We start from the raw sequence: 20,026 nt of genomic DNA on the forward strand, positions 1-20,026 counted from the left end.
CTCGACAAAGTTTCATGAATTTATTAATAATGCTTGCGATTCACCATATTTCAAATTAAATTTGGTGGGCTATCAAATTTTTAGAATCCTTTTTTTCATACATTTACGATCGAAAGAAAAAAAGCTTCAAAAACTTTAAAGCGTGTTTTCTCGAAATGAGCTTTTATGCACTCACACATTACCGTGAGTCCAAGAGAGCGCCGATGTAGTCAAGCGGATAGGCTGGCGCAAGTCTGGTTTTGGTATGCCAGGCGTACTGAGTTCGATTCCCGGTATCGGCAAGAAAACTTTTGGGTTCGAATCCCATAAGTCGCCGAAAGGTAAGATGTGTTTCCTTCTATACCTGTCTATAATAAGAATATTCAATCAGTTGCTAGCTGGCCAGGGATATACACTGATGCCGGAATATCTGTAAGTAAACTAGCCCACCTGATGTTCTTCCAAAATATGCTTACATCAATGCACGCAATACATTCACTCCATAACAGTTCATATCAAGCCATGGGGTCCGGATATAGCGTACGCGTTGCATTGGAGATTTTTTGAGCCTAATAATCTAAGAATGCATGTGAGCATATACTTAAGCAAAAACTGCGTTGAATCCGTGCACCCATGGTGGATAACCAACATACATTATACTACCGTGAGTTGAAGGGCCTAAAGTCCAAAATTAAGAAAAAGTTTTAATTTGTCTCTTCACGATTTGAAGAGAAAAATAAAATTATATGTAGAAATGATATTTTGTTATTCAATTATTTTACCAATCGGATGAGTTATCATTTACAATTTATTATTCGTAGGTGGTTAGAATATCTCAAATTCTATCAAAAAGTCTTTGCAACCATAACTAAATCTTAACAACCGTTGTTATAGGTAATTTAAGAATATCTCAACTAAAACTTGAAGGAATGGTGTGTAAAAACAATGCCGCAGGAAGATGAGAATCGAACTTATCACTTGTCCAACACTATCCAAACTTATAAGCTGCGTGCCTTTTTCTACTGCTCTACCTCCGCTTGTTGTTTGTTTTTGTACTGATTCTGCATTGTTTGATGCTGACTTGGCCGCTTGGGTGCCATGAAATTTGGAAATGGGAATTTATATAAGTTGAAATACATTCATGTTTACATTTCAAAACTCGGATTGCATAAAAACTTTTATGATAGTCGAGATAAAAGTTGTATAAGAACTGAAACTGGAAAAAACGCGTCAAGATACATAAGAAAATTATGTCTCAAGAATCTTTAAACATTATTTGAGAAATTATATAATTCTTCATATTTATAGTCTGCATGTTTATTACATTATTATTTTATGATTTTGCCATGGCAAATAGGCACACATCTATGAAATAATAACTGAAGTTTAAACCCATTTTTTTTAAAAAAAATTAAAGATATATAACGAAATAAATGTAATTTTATTTCAATCAATGATTTGAGAATGTCAATTGTCGTAGAATTAAAAATGAAGAAAAAATAAACTAAAGTGAAAAAGTCGAAAAAGAGTAACCTTTCGCAATGAGATAACAAGTGAAAAAAAATTGCGTTCTTTGTCTTTCCAACAATTAGGTAAGGATTGATAAGATTTCCAAAATACATGATAAAATAAAAAAATGACTTCTTTCTTCCATTATTCATTGTTTCTTTAAGCATTTTAGCAAAATCAGGAAAAAAAATAACTTTAATGTGATAGCGTTATCTCTCAAAAAGCAACCATGTATGCTAGGAATTTTACAAATAAACGTTATTTATTTGCATCAACTTTATTTTTCGTTTTTGCTAAAATTGTTGAAATTACTTGATCGTTTTTATTATTTAAAAGTCGAACAATTCAGAAGTAACTAAATCAATCAACTTTATACAATTTTTCAAGCGAAAGGACAATACAATTTTTCAAGGAAATCAAATCCGGCCAAAAGAGCACAGACAAGTATTGTTTCTTCAAGACAAAAATGCTTTTGAAGTTGAAGACACTCTTTTACTTCAATATACTGGTTGACAGTCCCGGTTACAACGAAAATGCCACTTATGAAGCCACAGCCATATAGACACTATAATTTCATATAGTCTGGCAAAGAGAATGACGGGAGCCAATCGAACTGTCATTCGCGGGAGCCAATCGAGCAAACTTTCTAAATATTGGAAAATCATGGTTGAAGTATTGTTATTCACTAAGCTTTTTTGGCTTTTTAGTGACATAAACAAAAGTTTTTTTAGCAGAATTTTCATTACTTTTTTCACCTATACATCATAAAATATTTTTAAAAGGGATTTCGCGTTCAACTGACAAACATAGCAGGTAATTTAAGAATCTGAGAAACTATTTTTTATTTTACAACTGGAGAGAGCTATGAAGAGCTTGAACATTTTCATAGAATGCTCGATTGGCTCCGCGCGAATGACAGTTCGGTTGGCTCCCGTCATTCTCTTTGCCAGACTATATAAAATTATAGTGTCTATACACAGCCAGTATCTGTACAACTTGCCAAACGAGATATTTCTTGGCAAACTTTGATAGTTTAATATTCTTGATATCGTCTGCCACCTTTCCCCTTCCGGTAATACTCTTGTACTGGAAGCTTCCTGAAGTCTGCCTTGGCGCAAGAAATATTTAAATAAGGTAGTGTCGAGAGCCATATTGGATTTTTTTGTGACGTCACTAAAATGAATGTTTCAAAATGCATATGCAAATGGCAGAAATTTCAAAGAAAAACATGTTTTAGAACGAAAATTAATTCCAATTTCATTTTGATTGCGTTGTAAAACCTCTATTTCTCTAGGTTATGAAATTTTGTGGTCCTTTGAAGATTACATTATGTTTTTTTTCATTTTAATAATGAATGCAATGTCATCTTGAAGCTAAAACGTACAAAAACGAAGAAAAAATCAGTTTTGAAAAGGTCTAGCTGGTAGTTATTGAGTGTTCAACTGATTGTAATGATTTTTATCCAACTGGTTTATCATGTTCAAATCTTATGTAGATCAAAATTTACATCAATTAATGATTGTTAGCTCGGTTTACTAAAACGCCAATAAAAAACAGTAGTTCTGTATAAAAGTTTATTTTTTGATAGCTTTATTGTAAAAAGGATTGGTGGTCACAGCAAGCCGTGCTTGAGAATGGACGTGTATTTTTGACGTCACGTTTTTCTCGTTGGTTTTTTTTTCGGGATTAAAAAAAAGGTGAAATTATGATTTTTTATTATTATTTGTCCGAAAAAGCAGTAGATAATGGTTTGAATCGGATATGAGTGTCATTAATGAAATCAGTGAAATGCATAAGCACTAGTTCCAAGTGTTTGGAAAAATGGGGGCTGGTCCTACGCGTTCCGGACGAAAAAGAGCTGCCCAAAAGATTACCTATCGCGAGAATCGGGATAAGAGCGATCCAATGGATTTTCAAGATAAGTCAATCGTTTATTTCATTCTTTATTGAATATTTTGAACATTTTGATGGATATTTATTACACTAAGCTGTAAATTTGAGAATGTTTTATTTTCTTTTTTAATCAGTGCATGAAATATTTCACTTCAGAGGTTTTCATAGTATTTCCGTGATTTATCATTATCATCTGGGATGAACCGTACATTCACCATCTTCAATAACGTCGTGTCATGTGAGCTGATTGATTGTTAATGTTGTTTTCTTGACAAAAATGAATCAATCTTTCAAATGAAGAATTTTTAAGTCGAATTTACAGGCGTGATGAAATTAAATTTTTAAAATACAAAATCAATAAGCTAATAATGAGGTGAATTATTTTTAAGAGAATATTTCACTCCTTAAGAATTTTTTACCATTCAAATTTTAAATCTTGATCTTATACTATGCACAGCAAGAAAAATTCGTGTAAATTTAGATCGAAAACGATGCACGAAAGCGGAACATCGATTTTGATGTAAAATTCTATCACGGTGTATTTTTTTCATGGATGTAATTTTTGAGGCGTGTAAATTTAGATCGAAATCAATGTAGGAGATCGGATCACAAAAGTCGTCGTGTAAAAATACACAGGGATGTAAATTTTAAAATTTATTATCGTAAATATTGATATTTTTTGTTAAATATTCAGGTTTTGTATTGTCTTTGAATGAATACGCCGCATGTATTATTTTAAAATCACATTTATTTAAAAAACTGAACATTAAAAAAAACCATCACGGAAAGTGTCAGGCTGGAATTGTTGTTGGATCCGATGATTCCCAGCACGGGGATGTTCTTCGGATCAGCATCCTCGAATGGTTCCGGGACATAATAATTTTTCTGTCAGCATCACCTGTAACGACTTGTTTCCGAATAATTTTTCGACTTGTTTACTTTGTGCTCGATGCGCAAACCAACTTGAAATATAAAAAGGCACAAGTTAAATATTTGCATTCAATTTTAAACCAACAGACATAATTTTACACTGTTTGTGATATAAATTTCATTGACCGCTTGATTTTTGCATGACGCAATATAAAATTAAATCGCAACAGTTTATTTTTATTCAATTATGGAAAAAAGACTAATATTACATCGAAAGAAGTTTAAAATGACATCTTTTTACAATTACACTCAAGAAAAAATAGATCAACCGTGTTTTAGATTCCGTATACTTTTAGAAATTTTTTGCTGTGTGGAGTGAAAAAACGAACCTGAAAGTTGATCTTTCTAATATTTTGTTTTAAGAAAGTTTGTAGCTACGTATTTTGACAGTGAAAGTTGAGAATTTCTAAAACGTTGTTCTTTTCTTTTTATGAAGAGATTAATGTTCTTTTTAAACATATGATTAAATTTATTGAAATAAAGTAGTTCAATTATAGTTGATTATGTTCCATACATTTTGCATAAACTACAAGATAAGGAAAAGATGGATAGATAAAAGGTGGATTTTTTAAGCGATTGAGTTACTTGTAGAATGGTTGTCAAAACAAAAAAATCTTATGGAACGTTTGTTTCAAATACAGGAAAACCAACGTGTTTTATAAAAAAAACTATATACCTAATGTAATGATTACTTAGAAAGGTCTCAAGCAGTTTCACGGAAATTTATAAAAGCATTTTTGTCCAAATATTTAAAATTTAAACATAAACAAACGAACAAAATTTTTCGTTCTTCATCTTTATCATTTTTCGGTTTACTTTTTCTACAGTATCGGGTAATTCGAAAATTCAAATAATTGAAAGAGTAAATCTTATAATCAACAATTTATTTTATTATATTTTATGTTAAAAATGGATATTTACAGAGCACACTATAACAGAAAAAGGATATTTCAGGGCATTTATTTTTTCAACTGGTATCGATGATGTTTCATTTTTGTTGCGATTATCTGTTCCCGAAAAATTGTCATGAAGCATAAAAAAATGGAATTAATAATCGATATAACTTTTATACATCAGAATAATGATGAATGTGAAAAAGCAGCAAAAAATTGACAGATAAGAATCCATTAAGTTTTTAAAGCGTAATTGAATTAATAGAGTTTATATGTCAAACCAATTGGGATAGCTATGGGAACCTTCCTTTCATAAAAAGTGATACTCTTGAAACTATTATACAAACCATCTCTGACCCCAAAAACCCTCGGATACCAAATTTAACTTCATTCCGACCGACCGTTTAAACGTGATGGTGTTACAAAGAAAACGCCTCCATTTTAATATATAAGAATTTATATTTGAAGGAGCATATAGAATGTTTTCAAATACAATACAAACAAAACAAATAACCTCTGACAAAACGTACAGTAAATGAAGATTCTATCATCACATGATATTTAAAGCTTTTCAACATATTTTCAAAAGAAACATGGATTTAAATGGATATAAAGTTTAAAATTGTCATTTCTTCAAAAGTATCATGATTTTGAAATAATTAAAACGAAAAAGGCAAGGGAGCTAGGCAAAAAAACAAAGAACAGCTAAATAGACATTTTTGGAAATAATAAACTGACTTCAGCAAAATTGATCATTCACAAATATGGATTCAAATTTGTACAAAGTTCACATTTGTATATGTAAAAAAATTTAAAGATCATACAGATAAATCGAACATGTGAAAATCGATTGAGTATGAACCTTATGTTTAAAGACAATGATACATTTTTCTTGAAAGTATGGCCTCTTAAGGTGTGTTCAGGAGTTTCAATAGGAAACTGAGGTTTTGTAGGTATTAGGAGCATAGGCCTAACGTGGCTTCATTTTCTGCCGAGATGATTTTTCATTCCCCACTTCCCTTTCCCCAAACACCCAGCGTGGAGATTTGTGAAGGGATGGTGTACAGCCGGTCTCCGCAAAACAAATCATCACATGTGCTGCACTTACCTTCCTCCTATCGACTACATGGACTTGGCCGGCGTCGTTATTGGTTCCTATGCCAAAGTAAGATTCTCAAAATTGTACAGTGAGATTGTCATACTTGCTCCCAGCACCTTTCATTTGGTTCATCGTGCAATGTTGGTTATTTCAAACCAATCACGGAGTGCAGCCATTATGCCATCGGCCAGGAGGGGCCGGTTTTATTGTAATAAGGATATTAAACTGCACTGACTTGAGCATTTTCATAGAAGAATTTGAACTAATTTTGAAGTATTGCAAATTTGAGAAGGAAAAATCCATCATTTTTTCGAACTTCGATGGTCCATTTTATATAATAATCGTTTGAAAATTAAACTTTTTTCAAACCGATCTTGAAGAGCAAGAACCCTTCTAGAATAACATGTTTTAAAAATAGAATTCTAGAAATACAATTCTCAAATAATCAACAAAAAAGGCAAATTTCCTTCCACAGATTTTTTGTGACTGTGACGTCACAGTATGTACTAATACTAGAGCAGGGCTGCATTGACACTACCTTCTTTAAATATTCCTTGGCCTTGGCGTAGGTTTCGTCGTCCATTACCACGCAATCAAACTTTGTCAACAATGTCGTATACAGCTTCCGAAATCTTGTTTTGCCGTAAGGTTTTGCTTATCGTTGCGATTTGGAGTCACAAACTTCTTATAAGTCGAAAGTCCGGATCGTTTTTCAGCTTCATGCACGGTTGTAGGCGATATTCCCAACTTATTTGCAATATCTGCGCTTGAAAGCCCTAGTCACTCTTTTGTTCATCCCTGCGACTTCCAGCTTCCGATTTCCAACAGATCCAGGACAAACGTTCCCCGAGCACTTTTATTACTTGGGTGCCGGCTGATTAGGGCACATTCAACGTATTTGCTATTTCTGCGTGCGTGTAGTTTTGTTTTTTAACGACGCATGTACAAAATTTTGATGTGCAATTCCTCTTTCTTGGACGTCATTTTGATAAGCTCGAATTTTAACCGCAACGTGTTAAAAAAATATTTCTAATTTATTTTCAATTCGGATCAAATTTGGCATTCCATTCGTTCCATTTAGCAATTCACGAATTCCAGTTCTATCGAATTCTGTCACATTGATTAGAAAAGTCTCATTCCATTTTCGAAATCGGCGAGATTTCGAAATTGCCAACCGAGAACGCACATGTGTGTGGCGGCATCTGGCCTGTGACATGGATTTCAAATGAGCTCTGTGTATCAAATATATCACCCGAAATTCCTACACACATTTCTGGTGGAGCGAAACTATTCCCATAGTTTGGGTTATATTTTTTTTATTTCATTTTCATTTTTCGAACCACGACACCACGCTGCTATCTATCTGTCTGGAGGTGCCATTCAATTAAAAAGAATTATACTGTCATTTTCGGGAGACCGGAATTTGGAAACGGATTTCGCCCTGCGGTAACATGCGATGGTTGTTTCGATAAATTTTAAATAAATCCGGCTGGAACTTCGGCAACAGCTGACGAAAATGTGCGGTGAATTATTACACTTTCGTTCGATCCGCTCTGCAGAAGATGGGGTTTAATTTTGATGACAGATTTAATGACGGCAGTAAATTCTCAGGATTACGATACCCACCTTGCCATGTGACATGATGCCAACAATTTTGACTGTGATGTGATCTAAACTAAAAGAGTTTAATCAGATTAAAGTGCAACAACACAGAATAGTGAAAACTAAAATGATTTCACAGTTAAAACTGAGAAGCGTTTTGTCCGACAAATTCAAACGACAACGACAGCTGACAACAGTGCAGTGTCACATCAGACGAAAATTGGAAAATTTCTTTCCAAGAACGGATAAAATGAGTTGGATTGTTATCATTTCCTTCTGGTTGAATATTTTATTTTAAATCTTTCACGTCACGACTACAAAAAAAAACACCAACAGCCAGTCGGTTGATTCATGAATAATGATTTCTTCCACCAACGGGCAGATTCCCACGCCGCCGAATTATTATTCGGGGTTGATGTTTATTTTTGGCTTAATACGGGGGTGTATATGTGGACATGATGGGTGTGTGGTTAGGTAGAACAGTTTTCTTATCCATCTTAAATAATCAAGGGTGACAGGACGCAGTCTATTGAGAATAATCCGATTACCAGACTAAACAAAAGGGTCTAACGACATTTTTAGAACATAAGGTATATACACATTCCATATTCCAAAAATGTTGATTCAATATCTTGAAATAGTAAAGTGAAACTTGATAGCTAAAATCATGTTAGAACAGCAGTTTTCAAAACAAAATGAATCCCATTAAAAAACAACAGCTTTTTGATTTTGAAACTACTTAGATAAAATTCCTCTGATCTGATCATGAAGAACAAGTGAATCAGTCATTTGATAATTGGCTTGTCATTAAAGTTTTTATTTCTTGGTTTAAATAATGAAAAAAATATAGAGAGTTTCTTGTTCTCTTCATTTTTTAGCCTTCATCCTTTATTTATACCCGTTACTCTGGAGTGTCAATTTGAACCTCCTGACTAAAACCGCTACATCTCTCTTGTTTCTCAACCGATTTGTATAAAATTTATAGTTAAAAAACCAGACAGTAGATAAGCGAAGAAATGCTCAAAAAATATTGTTTTGTTTCCAAAAAAGCTGAAAGTGCAAACTACCGCTAGCAGCTGCTGGGTTGTTGCGAAAAAAGGTGGTTTTGGTCGACAAAAACGACCAAATCATGGGGTGTGTCGTACATACCAGTTGAGTATTTTGGAATTAAACGATAAACCAACTTTAATATGTATGTATGTATGTATGTTTGACCTACCAGTGGCTGATAGGTCTTTCGACCCGAGTCGGTACGGGAAGTCTCGATCGCACATTCAAATACTGTTCAAGCTTAACTCATCAACAATGACTCCAGTACAACCAAGGGGTCCGTTACCACTGGCTTGGGACAGGTTTGACTCATCTCACTCCATCTCCTTCAAACTGTTCGAAACAAATAAAGAATCCTGAAATGGTACCAAAATAGCCTACTCAAGATTCCAAATTTGCCGAGATACTCCGGCTGGCTTGAACCCACAATCCATTGTTTATCAGTTTTCCGTTCGTTTGATGTCCTGTCCAAACCCTCCCACAAGTCCCCTTAAATAGAGTTAAGCTATTTATTCTGAATGAATCAATTGCAATTAAAAGAAGTGGTGAAATGAAATGATACTTATCTTGATGCCATCAAAAGGCTTCAGCAGTTTTTCGGCGATCTACACAGATAGCAAAAGTCTGCATGTTCTTCAGTTACATATTAATTAATCACTAATCGCAGCAGTCTAGTATTCTAGCAATTACACCAATGCCCCACAATAAAAACATAACCACGTTTTTTTCATATAAATCGACAGACATCTCGCTGCTAGTCAATGCTCATATTTTAAATTGAACTACATTTTCACTGGACTTATTCCACTTTTTTGGGTCAGTTCCAAAAAATATCACTTAAAAAATCTTCAAATTCCTTTTTTTTCTGGTTCAGATTCCCGGAGGCCAATTTTTAAACACAATTTTATCGCTAATTTTCTCCCTTTCGGGTGGCAACATTCAAATTCTTCCCCTGTGCATCACTTGGAGAACGAAAAAAAAGCGTCCGGTGTGCTGTTAGTTTTTCACATTGAAACACATTTTTTGCCAATCATTTGTAAACTTTTGCAAGCCAACAGATCTTTGAAGCAAATCACTAGACCTGATTTGTCATTTTTCTCACAACATTATTCCTGAAACACAACTTTCATTTTTGAAATAGCTCCGTACAACTTTATTTCCCCCCCTATTTACTTGAATGAAGGCATTGAAAGTTACATATTGGCTGAAAAAGAGAATCAACTGCCCAATTTCCCTTTAGTGGACTTTATGTACTCATTAATGAACTTGAAAGTTGCAAAAGTGATTATTATGTGCGTTGTATGTGACTTTTTTGCCCAATTCCCATGAGTGAACTATATGTGCTCATTAACGAACTTGAAAGCTGCAAAAGTGATCTATTCGTACGTTATACGGGACTTAAGTCACATAAAGGGCTCAAAAGTGCTCAATACGGGATTAGGTAAGTCACATAAAAGGCACAAAAGTGCTCAAACGAGATTTGATAAGTCACAAAAAGTGCATTGATGTGCTTTCGAATCAAATCACCTCTTCGAATTTTAGTTTCAATTAGAGCAACATCTAGGCGTGGTCTCGTGGTAGCGTGTTCGATTCTCACCACGAAGGTCGGGGTTCGATCCCAGAGCCGGGCAAGTTTTTTTTCAACAAGTAAGGCTATGATCATTTAGTATCCGGGCAATTTATTTCGGTGATATCTACACCGGATATGCAAAACTTTAATAGCGTTGTGTTGGTTATGAAAAGGACTATCTGGCCTATTTTTGATAGATTTTTAAGTAAACGTGTGTTTGAGATATTAACGATGCAAAAAGACAAGGTAAAAAAAAGTTTGCACAAATTTGCTCCTTTTACGCATTTTGCGCCTCGAAAATTCTTCATTAGTGACTTGTAAGCTCATGAACTGTTGGTTTTTTTTCGGATTTTTATTTCGGACCAAATGGTTAAGAAGTACAAGGAGCCACTCTAGGATGCTCACGAAGTTCAAATCAAGCATCGTAGTGGAACCCTTGATCTTAAATATGGTATAAAGTCTATGGTTATTGGGGATAACTGAATGCAGACTCCTTAAATAATGCAAAAAATCCATTTCCGGCAGGCAAAAAGTGTTGCCTGACTAGTAGATACCAAGTAAATAACTAAAAATGATCAGTTCCAAAGATCGCAATCTGTGCATCCGGTTTTCACGCAATATGACAGAGGTGTTCTGATGGACAAAAAAATTTCGATTTTCTATACCTATAAACTTTTCTTGATGTCCTTTGATAAAACTTGAATCTGCGAATCTATCATTTCCCTTGTGAGAAAATTTTGATTTGAAGTTGATTTTCGTTTTATGTATACCAAGGAATCACAAAATTATCGACTTATGAGCTCATTAAGGAACCTTTCATTATAAATGTATAAATATCTTTAAATTATCTATTTTTCCTGAGCTTCTTCATATTAAGGTTAGCGCAAGGTTAACAAAACGAAATTTTAATGCAACTTTACGTTTAAAAAAGCAAATATTTGAGATAATTTTAAATTATTACTATGAATTTAAAACATATTTCTTAACTTTGATATTATAACATAAATCTGATTTTTCTTTTAAATAGGGAACCGGAAATATCGTGTGTGTTACCCTGAAGTTCATATTCATTTTGAATTTGGTCGAAGAATTTTATTTCTGAATTTAAATTTAATCATGAATTTAAATTATGATTTGTGATTCTGATGTCTGGCGCTTTTTGAACTCTTCTTTCAATGATCTGCTCTTGCATTTCAAGCCCTTATCCAAGATTTTAACTTTATTTTATCTGGAATGAACGAAATGAAATTTTTGCCCTTCGTTTCGAATAGAAAGAAATTTGCAACAGAGAATGTGAAAATTGTTGTTTTTTTTATGGACACATTATTTCAAATTTTTTTAAATTCATTTTAAAGAAAAAATTTAAAAAAATGAAATGGTTACAAATACATTGAAAATAAAGATTGTAAAGCAATGATCTACTTTCTCGTTGATTGCAAATAATTTAGACTTCTAAGAAAAAGTAACCTAAGGGTTCTTTTTTCAGTTCTATGAAAATTCAGCAATTTGACGAAATTTCAAAGACCTTTTAACCTAAATGCACCTATGATATTTTCAATGCAAACCTTATTGCAGTCTTTAAAAAATTTGATAAAATGGAAACTTAAATATTCAAATCTTCAAAACTTCAAAATATTATTTATCTGAAAATAGATGACCTTGGTGGAATCTGTATCCTTTATTGAAAAATAGTTAGTAAAAAGATTCAAAATTAGTTTTGAGGTTTTATGTAGGTTTATTTATTTATCATCCATCGTCTATCAGCTTTCTATTTTTTATATTCTCTTATTGTAATTTTGGCATGTTGGTAAATTATGATATTTAAAGTAGATATGTTGATAGGTGGAAAGATAAAATAAATAAGGAGTGTATCGAAAATTAACTATAAACATATTTGGGCCTTCTACTTACTAACGCGTGAACGCCCACAACTGTGCTCACCTGTGTGTAGCATCTTGAGCTGTCAAGAGTGAATCAGCGCTTTGTTTACGTTTGAAACATTCGTTTCTCCCAAAATGTCGCATATTAAAAAAGAATTTAAAATTCGTGTGTTGAACACTTGGATGCGAGAGAAGGGCATCTCGATGAATGAAGTGGCGAAACGTTTCGGCATTCATCCGGCGAGCGTAAAATCCATCATCCACAAATTCGGGGAACCCTATAAGTTCGATGAAGAAGAGGCCAGGAAGAGGCAGAAAACCAGGAGCATCTTACCCAAATCTGGACCGTATGGTAATCAACCTCATCAACCGAGAAGTTCATCGCGGAGTACACCTATGAACGGGATTGTTGCCAGGTTGCGGTACGTTTGGAGGCGCTGAACAAGTGCAACGAGCTGTTCCTGAACGTGCAGAATGATATTGAGCTGGGTGATCACGAGGAGAGGTTTGAAGGTCATCTAGAGTTTCGGGCGGATTTTGAGGATCGATTCTGCAGGGCGAAAGGTTTTTTGCTGTCCAAACTGGAAAGTAGGAAGCATCCGTTGAGTTCGACGATCATGCACGCATCGTCTTCTCACAATATGTCTGCTAGTTTCCACCATCGTTTGCCGAAAATCGATCTGCCGATGTTCAGCGGAGATGAGTCGCGTTGGATCTCGTTTCGTGACAACTTTATTTCAATGATCCACGGCAACGAAGATATCCCGATCGTCAACAAGCTGCAATATCTTCTACAGTCTCTGGAGAGAGAAGCTAAGAAGCCGTTTGAGTCTGTGGACATCCAAGCGGACAACTATTCGTCGACATGGGATGCACTGAAGAAACGGTACGATAATAAACGGTTTCTCAGGAAGGAATTGTTTCGAGACCTGTACAATCTCCCATCGATAAAGCGTGAGTCAGCACAGGATCTCAACACTCTGGTCGATGACTTTCAGCGACATGTCAAGGCATTGGGAAAATTGGGCGAGCCAGTAGAGCACTGGTACACTCCACTTATTTTTATTCTTTCGAATAAATTGGATGCAGCAACGATCCGCGCTTGGGAGCAAGATACTCGTCAAAAGGACGAAGTAAAGTACGACGAGCTCATCGATTTTTTGATCTAACATGTTCGAATGCTGAAATCCGTTGCCAGTGATCTGCAGCACCAGTGGTTCACTCAGCCCGCCAGCAATCAACTTATCTGTGCATTCCAACTCGACGGTTCTACTGGAAACAGTTGCGCTTCTAGTGGTCAATCGGTATGGAAGGCAAATTCCAGCACGCGCTCTTCTGGATTCTGCAGCGATGTCTAACTTTATTATGAAGAAGCAGGCGAACGAGCTCGCCACTAGACAAAACCCCGTGGACATTTCAGTTGCAGGAATAGGAGAGTCCGTCAAGCGCATCAAGCACCAGCTAACGGCCAAAATTGTTTCCAGAAACAGTGACTTCTCCACCACACTCGATTTTCTAGTTATGAGGAAGCCGACATCAAATCTGCCCACACTACCTATCGACACATCTGCGTGGAACATTCCTGAAGTGCCTTTGGCGGATGTCCATTTTAATGTTCCATCTACGATCGATATAATCATCGGTGGTGAGTGCTATCACGAGCTCCACACCGGCGTGCGCCAATCTCTTGGCGACGGCTTCCCGTTCTTGGTGGACACACACTTTGGCTGGACAGTTTCCAGCAAAGTAACGACTGGCTCCACCACCGCACCACGAGCGTGCTACATCTCCGCCGTTGACCAGAACTTGGACTCTACTCTGGAACGTTTCTGGGAGCTGTACACCGTCGATGAAGGCCAAAACCTCTCAGCAGAAGAACGGAAGTGCGAAGAGATTTTTGCCAGCACCACCACTCGAAATAACGAAGGAGGTACGTCGTACGGCTACCCCGGACTGGTGATTCCCAGATCACCCTTGGAGACTCTCGCATGATCGCAATTCGCCGGTTCTACAGCTTAGAACGCTGCCTACAACGAGATGACTCCACCAAAATGGCCTACCACAAATTCATCGAAGAATACGCACAACTTGAACACATGTTTAAGATAGATCCTGTCGTCGATAACAAACCACACTGCTATCTGCCACATCACCCGGTCTTCAAGGAAGCCAGCACAACCACCAAGGTACGCGTGGTATTCGACGCTTCTTGCAAGACCACATCCGGGTATTCGCTGAACGATATGCTGCTCGTCGGTCCGGTCGTTCAACAGGATCTGCTGTCCATAACCCTTCGATTCCGTACAAAGGCCATCGCTCTTGTGGCGGACATTGAAAAAATGTACCGTCAAGTTAATTTACATCCCGATGATCAGCCCTTTCATCGAATCCTTTGGAGGGAGAACCCTTCTGAACCGTTGGATACTTACGAACTCCGCACCGTTACTTACGGAACCGCTTCAGCTTCGTACCTGGCAACTCGTGTTTTGAAGCAGTTAGCCATTAATGAAGGAGATAGGTTCCCAGTCGCAGCCGAAGCCATCGATGACTACTACATGGATGATTTACTATCCGGTGCCAACGATCTAGAGTCCGCTATACAAAAACGCCGCCAGATGTTCGCGGTGTGTCAGTCTGCCGGATTTCAGCTGAGAAAGTGGGCTTCTAACAACCGATCGGCTCTTGTAGACGTTCCATCTGAAGACCTTGCCATCGATCCACTGCATGACTTGAACGAAGATCAATCGGTATCGACTCTCGGCCTAGTTTGGGATACTCGAACTGATATGCTGCGGTTCAACATCAACCTTCCACTTCCTTCCTGGTGCTAACCAAGAGGAAGGTAATCTCCTACATAGCGAGGATTTTCGATCCGCTGGGCCTCGTCGGACCAGCTATAACACTGGCCAAGCTGTTCATGCAACAGTTGTGGCGACTTAGATCAGAAAAGGACGAACCGTACGATTGGGATCGGCATCTGCCTTCGAAGCTGCAGGAGGAGTGGAAGAAGGTCCATGAAACGTTCTACATTTTAGCCGACATCCGAATTCCTTGGTTTGTCAACGGATTTGCAGATTGTTCGATCCAGCTCCATTTCTTCTGTGACGCATCTGATGCTGCATATGGATCTTGTTGCTTCGTTCGTTCCAAATTTGCTGGCGAAATCAGAGTGCGGTTGTTGACCTCCAAATCCAAGGTTGCTCCTTTGGCCAAGAAACATTCGATTGCACGTTTGGAGCTATGCGCAGCTGTTCTATCCACAAAGTTGTTCCGGAAGGTACAAGGCGCGATTGGGTCATCAGAACACGTTTATTTCTGGTCTGACTCAACCACAGTCCTCCAATGGTTGAGGTCGCCACCGCATCGATGGAGAACCTTTGTTGCCAATCGCGTTACTGCTATCCAGACTGGCGCTGAAGGTCTCAATTGGAGACACGTCCCGGGAGTGCAGAATCCAGCCGACGTACTTTCTCGTGGACTACAGCCCTCCGATCTTCTCAACCAAGCTCGATGGTGGAACGGTCCAGATTAGCTGTCGTCGTCATCGGAATATTGGCCACGATGTGTTTTGCCGGAGAATGATTCACCAGAGGTCGCTGAAGAAAGTCATTCTGTCAGTTCAGCTGCCACCGTTTCCGAAAAAGAGGATTTTGCAGACCAGCTGTTCACTCGGTATTCAACGTTCAAGCGACTCAACCGGGTAACAGCCACTTGTATCAAATACATCAAGGCACTCCAAGCTGCAGCTATAAGGAGGAAAAATCAACTAGTTACGCCGTTCCCTACACCCAATGAGTTAGCGATCGTCTACCTTTCAGCTGAAGATTTAGCCGAGGCGGATCGTGCGCTGCTCCGATTAGCCCAGTCACAGCTACATATACGCGGAAGAGCTATCCGAGTTCCAAAACCCCAACCGTACAAGAAATCCGTTGTCGTCGCAGTTACGATACCTACGTCCTTTCCTCTGTGATGATGGTATTATTCGCGTTGGTGGTCGCCTCAGGAATGCAGACGTTGCGCAGAGCAGTGCTGCAAATTTTCTGAGAGCGCGAATGATATTGACTGTGATTTTCTATCAGTGTAAAAAGCTTGAACTGAAATGAATGGAATAGAAAAGTCAACGAATATAAAAGCTTCTGATCGGCTCGGTCATCTTCGTGCTTACGGCAAGCTTTGCGAGTATGTCTATCAGTCAGTAGAAAGCTCACTCGTAAACCCGAAATAACTTGTTTCACTCGACTGCTACGAAAGCGACTTTCGCTTGGCTTAGGCGTTTCTGTCACTCACTGCATTCGATCAGTGAATGAAGCTTTAGCATTCAATCAGTGTCAGCGAAAGTTGCTGATAATTTCAGTAGGCATTTGTTTTTTGCCATTTTCAAAAATTGTGAAATGAGATTCGAAAAGAAAACAAGATTGGAAATTCGCTAAGACTATACGATTATTCAGAGGGAACGAGAAGAGAGATGAATATAAATTTCTTGATGACGACATGGCGAATATCTGACAAATATGACAAAAATTTTGACAATTGTGGTCAAAAAATGACAAAATGTAATAAATATAAGATAAGATCACATGTTAACCAAGAAAAGAAGAAATATGAGACCCGTCTAAAGTAAACTTTCCAGATTCCCCAATTTTATCCGAGCTTGCCCGGATATACAAGGAAAAATTCAGGGTGAATCTGATGCGGCCTGGATACCCGGGTTTAATGAAAGACTGAACGGTTTTTGTCCGTATTTATTCTAATTATTTGCAAAATTTACCAAAACAATCAAATTGAGCAATGATAAGCTATGATTTTCATGTCCGAAAACAAATTCTTCAGAGTTAAAGAAATTGTTTTTAGAAGCATCGAACAAAATTTGATGTACTTCAAAGAACAATTAAAGTTTAAAGTGATTTTAACCTAATTTTCTCTTAATTTTGTTAAAATATTTTAAATTGTTCCCAGATTTGTTCGGATATGGCCGGCATTATTTTATCAATACAAAATTTCAACCACATGTATCGTGTAAAACCTGGCAACTTACCACATGATATTAATCTTTTTGGCCAGAGAGAATGTGAAAAAAATCCAATCTTTGCAATGTGTCACTTCATTATTAGTTTTTGAGTGCCTACATATTGATATATTTTTTGTATTGGAAAAAATCTCTTTTTTCAGTTTTCAATGAATGATTTTCTCCGTACAAACTTATTTTCTATTTTCTAACCGCTATATCACCAACATTTCATTAAGGTCATAAAAATAGATGAAATCATGCGCCAGATTAAATTCAGAATAAAAATTTCCATAAAAGTCAGTTTCAAAAAATTTTCAATAAGCATTCAACAGACAAGTTTCTTCTTATGATTTCTTTCGGATTTATCTAGGAAACTATAAGTTGTGATTCTTAACTAAATTTAACACACTATTAAAATCAATTGCAAACTAAAATTCATGTAATTGCATTTGATGCATTGAATTAGATGGCCAAACACAACAATATTTTCTTCATAATTTTGTTGTTATTTTGATTCAGGCAAAGGTTGTTTTACTCAGAAAACATGTGTTCGATGTCAGTTGCCTTATCTTTTCCGACCCAGACAAATCTGCCACCGGCTTTTATCAGTGCTTTCTACTTATATTGATCAATAGGAACTGATGCTTATCAAAAGGGGCCCCGTCAGTGATTATTCAGAAAAGCTTTTAATCCACTCTCGTAAATTTCATATTTCCATTCATATAGGTACTTATCCCTATCACGTCTCTGATTATGGTTTGGTTATGAAACATTCCATCATTAAGGTGTTAGTTTGTATTGATTGCTGTTTGATTTGTAATCTACCGATAGGATAAAATCAATACGCGATGGGCCACATATGGTGGTAACTAGTTGCAATGACTGAATACATTTTCCCATAAAAAAGTTAATTTAAATTGTATTAATAAACAAGAACAAAACTGCTGCAGATTAAACCCAAACTAAAAAGAAATATGAAACTCATTCTTAGTAAATCCGCACCACACCTTGGCAGGGCTTTCGTAAAACCTTATAATATGTTGGTATAAGCTTTGCTACGATGCAATGGATGCCAGAATCCTTAGTAAGGATCCGGGAAAGTAAGTAGCTCTCAAAATCCTTAGCGCCAGCCACTAGCATCCTACCTTCTACCGGCACAGGATGAAAATCCTATTAGACACTAATCCTGTGAGCGCCCATTTTATGGTTGAAAACGCATAATGCTTATCTTTCAGCTGATAATAAAATGGTTTGGCAAACCCTTTTCAGCTCTTATTTTTTCCTACTTTATCCAAAATGTTGTTTTTATTTCTATTGTTGCTATTTCCTTTCCTAAGGCAGCTGACAATCGACGGCGAGGCTGCCGGTGATGATGATGCTATTATTTAATCAATTTAGTGCGACTAGAAGCCCATCAGGCTAAAAATAAATGTTGTACCGGGAGGAAAATCGAAGTTCCACCAGGTGAAAAACAGCCATGATTGGGTCAAAGAGCGGGAATGGAAGGTATAAATTCAATTTCAAATAAATCGATTCCCTCCATTCCCTGAGTTCCTGGAATGATGAACAGATTTCGACGAAATGCGAAAAATCTTTAAAAAAAATGATGATAGTGAAAATTGACTAAAAGACGACAGGAAAAATTTCCAAGCTAATTCGGAATCTAGGATTGAGAATTTGAATGGAAAATAGAAAATTTAAAATTGTTAAATGAAAGGAAATAGAGAACGTTGAATGTTGAAAATGCAGAGTATAGAATTTGAAATTAAGAATTGAAAATTGAGAATTGAAAATTGAATGTTGAAAGCTGAGAATAATAATTAAGAATAAAGAATTGAGAGTTGAGAATTGAGAATTAAGAATTGAGAATTGAAAATTGAGAATTGACAGTTGAGAATTGAGAATTGAGAATTGAGAATTGAGAATTGAGAATTGAGAATTGAGAATTGAGAATTGAGAATTGAGAATTGAGAATTGAGAATTGAGAATTGAGAATTGAGAATTGAGAATTGAGAATTGAGAATTGAGAATTGAGAATTGAGAATTGAGAATTGAGAATTGAGAATTGAGAATTGAGAATTGAGAATTGAGAATTGAGAATTGAGAATTGAGAATTGAGAATTGAGAATTGAGAATTGAGAATTGAGAATTGAGAATTGAGAATTGAGAATTGAGAATTGAGAATTGAGAATTGAGAATTGAGAATTGAGAATTGAGAATTGAGAATTGAGAATGAGAAATGAGAATTGAGAATTGAGAATTGAGAATTGAGATTTGAGAATTAAGAATTAAGGATTGAGCATTGAGAATTGAGAATTGAGAATTGGGAATTGAGAATTGAGAATTGAGAATTGAGAATTGAGAATTGAGAATTGAGAATTGAGAATTGAGAATTGAGAATTGAGAATTGAGAATTGAGAATTGAGAATTGAGAATTGAGAATTGAGAATTGAGAATTGAGAATTGAGAATTGAGAATTGAGAATTGAGAATTGAGAATTGAGAATTGAGAATTGAGAATTGAGAATTGATAATTGTGATTTGAGAATTTAGAATTTAGAATTGAGAATTGAGAATTGAGAATTGTGAATTGGGAATTGATAATTGACAATTA

General features: G+C 36.2%; 2 protein-coding genes across 7 annotated transcripts in view; one reads left to right on the forward strand and one right to left on the reverse strand.

The window, feature by feature from the left end:
• The window catches only part of LOC129750921 (uncharacterized), a 296,065-nt gene that overhangs the window by 258,755 nt on the left and 17,284 nt on the right, over nucleotides 1-20,026 (reverse strand). The window lies entirely within an intron of this gene.
• LOC129753489 (uncharacterized) lies at nucleotides 14,394-16,375 on the forward strand. The gene is made up of 3 exons (XM_055749304.1): nucleotides 14,394-15,170; nucleotides 15,242-15,868; nucleotides 15,938-16,375. Exons 1-3 carry the CDS (start codon nucleotides 14,394-14,396, stop codon nucleotides 16,373-16,375), a joined length of 1,842 nt encoding a protein of 613 aa, XP_055605279.1.

Source organism: Uranotaenia lowii, chromosome 3 (assembly GCF_029784155.1).
Source record: "Uranotaenia lowii strain MFRU-FL chromosome 3, ASM2978415v1, whole genome shotgun sequence".
Taxonomy (NCBI): Eukaryota; Metazoa; Arthropoda; class Insecta; order Diptera; family Culicidae; genus Uranotaenia; species Uranotaenia lowii.

What these genes read in the sequence shown, in the direction of transcription:
- LOC129753489 (XM_055749304.1), top strand. Translation starts at nt 14,394, where the DNA reads ATGATCGCAATTCGCCGGTTCTACAGCTTAGAACGCTGCCTACAACGA. An exon ending in CGGTATCGACTCTCGGCCTA is followed by an intron (nt 15,171 to 15,241) that starts GTTTGGGATACT and finishes GTGCTAACCAAG; the next exon opens with AGGAAGGTAATCTCCTACAT. An exon ending in GAGTGCAGAATCCAGCCGAC is followed by an intron (nt 15,869 to 15,937) that starts GTACTTTCTCGT and finishes GGTCCAGATTAG; the next exon opens with CTGTCGTCGTCATCGGAATA.